The 6,300-nt window shown below is 35.2% G+C and overlaps 1 protein-coding gene across 1 annotated transcript; it reads left to right on the top strand.

Moving 5' to 3' along the window:
* Positions 1-3,816: 3,816 nt before the first annotated feature.
* LOC113311884 lies at positions 3,817-4,588 on the top strand. The gene is made up of 2 exons (XM_026560676.1): positions 3,817-4,156; positions 4,317-4,588. The coding sequence occupies exons 1-2, from the start codon at positions 3,817-3,819 to the stop codon at positions 4,586-4,588; spliced, it is 612 nt and encodes a 203-aa protein (XP_026416461.1).
* The last annotated feature ends 1,712 nt before the right edge of the window (positions 4,589-6,300 follow it).

The raw sequence follows: 6,300 nt of genomic DNA, 5'->3' as shown, positions 1-6,300 counted from the left end.
AAGTTGCTCTCTCCTTCTCAAATGGTGAAGCTCTCACAACTCAAGTATAATGCCTTTTTTTTCCTCCTCACAACCTACCTCTCTCTCTCTCGTCTTGCCCTTATATTTATAGGCCAAAGTCGACATACAACAGAATTACAATGTTGGTCACATTACATCATTTTAGCTGTTCTCAATCGTACCTTCACTGATCGCCCGACTTCCTGGTTTGACCGATAGTTCTTCACCCGAGGCCGAGTCTGTATCGCCTGGTTAGCACGATGTCGCCCTTCTTTCTTCTCGTTCCTTTGTTTGACCATCTTCCTTCGTCTGACCGAGTGCTTTCTGATTGTTCGCCTGACCTGTCAGAGGATAAGGGTCACATCACATCCGACACCTATTGGGCCATCACGTTCGACCCACGTGATACCTCGCTCTTTGCGCCGCTTGGTTCTATCCTGTGCTTCACCGTTCTTTTCTCTTTGATGTATCATAACTTAGGATCTTGCCACCTAGCCCTGTGGATTATCTACACCTACACTATGTAATGAAATTTAGGAGGGACTCTGGGATCATTTTATTGTTTGTTCGAAATTGAATGATCTGCTTTTTGTGGTTAGTTTTATGATTTCAAATCAGTTCGGGTTTCAATGTTCATATGGTTTATTGCAATATTAATATAGCTAGCAAATCAATGGAATTCCTCTTTTGATACAACCAGAAGGGGTTGCTTCTCCGTTGATAACTTTGACGCCTGTGAAAAGATGAGGAATTGCCTTTGGGGACATCTTTTTGGTGCTTCCAGATTTTATAATATTTGTCAGCATCGCAATTGACCTCCAATTGAGTTACAAGTTTCCCAACTAGACCTGAAATACCATGACGAGCCAGTGATGATTGTTGCTGTGCAGAAGTTTGCACAAGACTATATTGAAACTGAAGCAGTCGATAATAAAAATTAATGCCGGTTCGATTGATTTTATATAGAAAAACAAGCATTTGTTTTATGGTTAAGGGATACAAAAGGAATGACCTACCTTTTTTTATCTTGATTTTGGGTTTGTGGATGCAATTCCCCAAGAAGAGTTGGAATGCCGTGTTTGCAGACTATAAATAGGACTTAGAAAATGAACTGAAACATTTTGGAGCGACTAAGACTGGCTAGTAAAAATTAAAAAGCAAACAAATATTAAAGACTCGCTGGGAAAAATTGGTATGTCTTTCCACAATCCCGTAAAATCATTTACTTATTTAGAAAATGAAGCTTTCATGCCATTTATACATTTATTTTGAAGGAACGTCTCATGTAATTTTTGTATCTACACTTTAGTATATATCTCTCTACCTGGTCACACACACAGAGATATGTGTGTATGTATATCAGACTCCTTATATAGATAGGTAGATGTTCACATGATTTTATTTCGGAAGCCACCACGATCTTGAGGTGGTGGAGAAAACTGAATGGTAAACTTCGAAATTCTGGAAAGACTTTCCGGCTAGACGTGGCAGCTATAAAAATTCGTGGAGGTTCTAGGGTATTGAGTTTTTCTTAATATATATTTATAAAATCATCAATACGAAGGTGACACTTCTTAAAAGGTTGATTTGTTGAATTCTTGCTTTATCATAATGGATATCTTGGCCCATATAATATTACCAATAATTTTTCCGAAAAATGGATCATTTGTCCAAATATTTTTAGAACATGATTCAAATGGACGAGTAAAAATTAGTATGGGTGAAATGGACACCAAAAAAATAGCAAGGATGAAACTGGATTCATCCTGACTTAAACTTAAAAAATAACAAGGATGAAACCGGATGCATCCTGATGTAAATTGAAAATAAGAAAAAGTATTTGAAAATGGGTAGGATGAAACTGTTTACATCCTGACTATTTTTACATTTTTGTCCATTTAAACAATATCAAAATCTAAATGTCTTTTTCACCCAGGAATTGTTGATTTTGGTCTTTTTAACCAATTTTGTGTAATTTTTCTTTACTTTACTTGATTTTATTATTCGGAAAATGAGTTATTTTTCCAAATATTTTTAAAACATGGTTCAAATGGACGAGTAAAAATTATTATGGCTGAAATGGACACCAAAAAAATAGCAAGGATGAAACTGGATTCATCATAACTTAAACTTAAAAAATAGTAAGGATGAAACTGGATGCATCCTGATGTTAATTAAAAATAAGAAAATGTATTTGAAAATGGGTAGGATGAAACTGTTTACGTCCTGACTATTTTTACATTTTTGTCCATTTAAACAGTTTCAAAATCTAAATGTCCTTTTCATCCAGAGATTGTTGATTTTGGTCTTTTTAACCAATTTTGTGTGTATTATTACAAGTTTATAATGAATTTCACAATTGTTAGGTGGAAGGCATATTTCCATTCATCAGCCTTATTTTTTTTTTTCATCAGTAAGAACATAAATTACATAATGCATTTACATCTAAACCTCTTCATTAACAGGTATTGATCACCTCCCTTAATGGGCGGTGTAATTTATACAACGTATAACACCTTTCCGAAAGGTCCATCAGGGAAGTCTATAAAACTAATACTGCCCGCATTGAGATGAAATGATCCCATCCACTCTTTAGTCAAATTCAGACATTGTCCTATCAAAACAATGCGTACGGCAGGATGTGGACAACCACCATATTTCTTTCTCCCTCGAATTCATCAGGTAACTTATCTAGTAAAGACTTCCATGCTGTCCCTGATTGGTTCCATATATATGTCTATTATCACTTGATCCTCGAAACTGTTTAACCAACCAGGATGAAGAAATGAAGACTCGGTTGTGTCCTGTATGATTATCTAAGTATGTTAGTGAACTCACTCAAGCTTTAACTCAAGATTTTTAATCCATATTTGTTGAAGAATAAACCAAGATACTGTGAAGAAGACAAGAGGGATCAATAAGTGTTGTTGATACAGTTGATATGGATCAACTGTAAGGGTTGACAAGTTACGAGTGGATCAACAAATGTTGTTGATCCAATAAAGAAAAAGGGTATGGATCAACTGTTGTAGTTGATCCAAAGTGAATGGATCAACATGTATTGTTGACCCAATGGTATGGTGTCCGTGAAGTAAACTTGAGTTGCAAGTTTTACTGGTAATTGGGTCGGTTTACGTAAGAATTGTCTAGAAGTTTCTTTGTTAGAGTTTGATTATTTTTGGAAGTATTTATTGCTTGAGAGTCAAGTCTGTTATTCATATAAATAGGTTGTTGAGCCATAGATCGAATACAATAGAAGAGAGAGTTTTATTTCAGTTAACTTTGTGTGTTTTTCATTAAGTCTTTGATATCAAATTTTTTACATCTGGTATCAGAGCACTGGTATCAGGTTCTAGGCCTGTGGGTATGAGAAGTTAAGTTAAAGAAGATGACAAGTTTAAGTTTAATCAAGGTGCCGGTGTTTGAAGGTAAAAACTTTGAACACTGGAGGTTGCAGATGGAGAATATATTCATATTCCAAGAGATTTGGGATATTGTGAAGGATGGTTATGTAGAACCAGCAGAAGGAGTTGTACTTGAAGGAGTTGCGCAAACTCTATTAACTGAAAACAGAAAGAAGAATTCTAAAGCTACATGTATTCTTCATCAGGGTGTTCATGAATCTCTCATGGACAAAGTTATATATATTAAGCAAGCTAAAACATCATGGGATGGTTTGATAAACTATTACACAGGATCTAACAAGGTCAAGAAGGTTAGATTACAAACCCTAAAAAGAAAGTATGAACTGTCGCAGATGGAAACTACTAAAGCAATATCAGGTTTTTCTCAAGGACATTGAATCTTGTCAATGAGATGAAAGCCAATGGTGATACTGTAGAAGATTCAGCAATTGTTGAAAAGATATTAAGAAGCTTATCTGAGAAGTATGAAGCAAAAGTAACTTCTATAGAAGAGTGCAACACTGCTGCAACTATGACTCTTAATGAGTTATTGGGTTCTTTACAAGCTTGTGAACAAAGATTGTTGGAGAAAACAGTTGCTGCAAAACAAGTTGAAGAAGCACTTGAAAGTCAAGTAAGCTGGAGAAGCAATCAGGGAAAACCTAATGCTGGGGGTTATCGAGGAAGAAAACCAGTTGATAGAAAAGTTCAGTGTTATAACTGTGGAATTTTTGCACATTTTTCTGCTGATTGTAAAAAACCAAGAAATACAACGGATAACAACTACAAAGAAAATTTCAAAGCTAATATTGCAGAAATCTAAGAAGAAGAAGAAGAAGAAAATATGTTGTTGGCTTGTCATACACCTAAAGAACATCTTCAACATAAGAGGTATTTAGATACTGGTTGCAGTAACCACATGTGTGGAAAAAGACTTATTTGAGAGTCTAGATGAATCTGTAAGATCCACAGTGAAGTTTGGTAATAATTCTACCATTCCAGTTATGGGAAAAGGGAGAATTGGGATTGTTCTCAAGAATGGAGTGAAGACTTACATCATGGATGTATTCAATGTACCAGGACTACATCAAAACTTGTTGAGCATGGGACAATTTTCTGAAAGAGGATATGGTATGAATATCTTTAGTGATGTTTGTTTTATCAGAGATAAAGAAGAAGATTGATATCAAGGGTGGAGATGACTAGAAACAGACTATTTCCTTTGAATATTCAACATCAAAAGGAAAGTTGTTACAGTAGCAGTGTGCCTAATGATACTTGGTTATGGTACAAGATAATGGGACATGTGAACTTTAACAGTTTACAAACTTTAGCAAAAAAAAGGAGATGGTGTCGGGCTTACCTTTTATTGAGGTACCAGAATCTAGGTGTGAAAACTGCATCTTTGGAAAGCAGCACAGAGATCCATTTCCAGTTAACAAAGCTAGAAGAGCTGAGCAACAGTTGGATATTATTCATAGTGACTTGTGTGGTCCTATTGAAGTTACATCACATGGAGGTAACAATTACTTTATAACTTTCATTGATGATTTTAGTAGAAAAGCATGGGTTTATTTACTTAAACAAAAGAGTGATGCTTTTAAAGCTTTTAGAAGTTTCAAAGCTTATGCTGAGAAACAGATTGGTAAGAGCATCAAGATATTAAGAACTGATAGAGGGACGAAATATACTGTTGTTGATAGTTTTATGGAAGAACATGGTATTCTACATCAGCTAACAACAAGATATACACCTCAACAGAATGGTGTAGCTGAAAGAAAGAACAAAACCATAATGGAGATGGCAAGAACTATAAGAAGAACAAAAGATTTACCAAAGAATTTCTGGGGTTATGCAGTTGATACAGCCGTGTATCTACTTAACAGATGTCCTACAAATAGTTTGAATAACAAGATACCAGAAGAAGCATGGAGAGGAGTAATACCAAGTGTAAGACATCTGAGAATTTTTGGGTGCATTGCATATGCACATGTACCAAAAGAATTGAGAAAGAAGCTGGATGATAAGAGTAAAAAATGTATTCTTGTTGGTTACAGTTTAGTGACTAAAGGATACAAGCTATATAACCCAGAAACTAGAAAGATAGTTATAAGTAGAGATGTGATATTTGATGAAGATTCACAATGGAATTGGAATAATGGATCAACAATCAATGTTGATCCTCATAACAATGGATCAACAAGGGATGTTGATCCTCATAACAATGGATCAACAAGGGATGTTGATCCACATAATATTGGATCAACAAGGAATGTTGATCCACCTGCTGCTGTCAGAACAGTTCCAATTATAGTTGAGGAAGAAGTGCAAGCTCAAGACAATGTTGAAGAACAACATGAAGAAGTAAGAACAGAAGTAATACCTCAACAAGAAAGTACAAGACCAAGAAGAAAATACATTATACCTGCTAGGTTGAATGATTATGTTTTATCAAAAGATAATGAAGAAACTGATGATGATGTGGTGAATTTTGCATTATATGGAGATTGTGATCCTGTAACTCATGAGGAAGCATCTAAAGAACAAGGTTGGATTCAAGCTATGAATGAAGGACTGAAGTCAATTGAGAAGAATGACACGTGGGAATTAACTAAATTACCTCCTAGAAAGAAGCCTATTGGTGTTAAGTGGGTTTACAAAACAAAGTGCAAGTCAAATAGTGAAATAGATAGATTGAAGGCAAGGTTAGTTGGTAAGGGATATAGACAGAGACAAGGAGTAGATTACTCAGAAGTATTTGCACCAGTTGCAAGACTTGATACAGTAAGAATGGTCATTGCTATAGCTGCACAAAAACATTGGAAGATATTTCAGATGGATGTGAAGTCAACATTCTTGAATGGAGTATTAGAAGAAGAAGTTTATGTAGAGTAAC

The sequence above is a fragment of the Papaver somniferum genome, chromosome 9 (genome assembly GCF_003573695.1).
Source record: "Papaver somniferum cultivar HN1 chromosome 9, ASM357369v1, whole genome shotgun sequence".
Taxonomy (NCBI): Eukaryota; Viridiplantae; Streptophyta; class Magnoliopsida; order Ranunculales; family Papaveraceae; genus Papaver; species Papaver somniferum.
Note: the sequence above shows the minus strand (reverse complement) of the source record. Positions and strands in the feature narration are given on the sequence as shown.

Bases quoted from the DNA above. Each gene is read 5' to 3' on its own strand.
- LOC113311884 (XM_026560676.1), top strand. From the start codon at position 3,817: ATGAAAGCCAATGGTGATACTGTAGAAGATTCAGCAATTGTTGAAAAG. The intron at 4,157-4,316 runs GTAAAAAACCAA...TACTGGTTGCAG, and splicing joins TGCACATTTTTCTGCTGATT to TAACCACATGTGTGGAAAAA.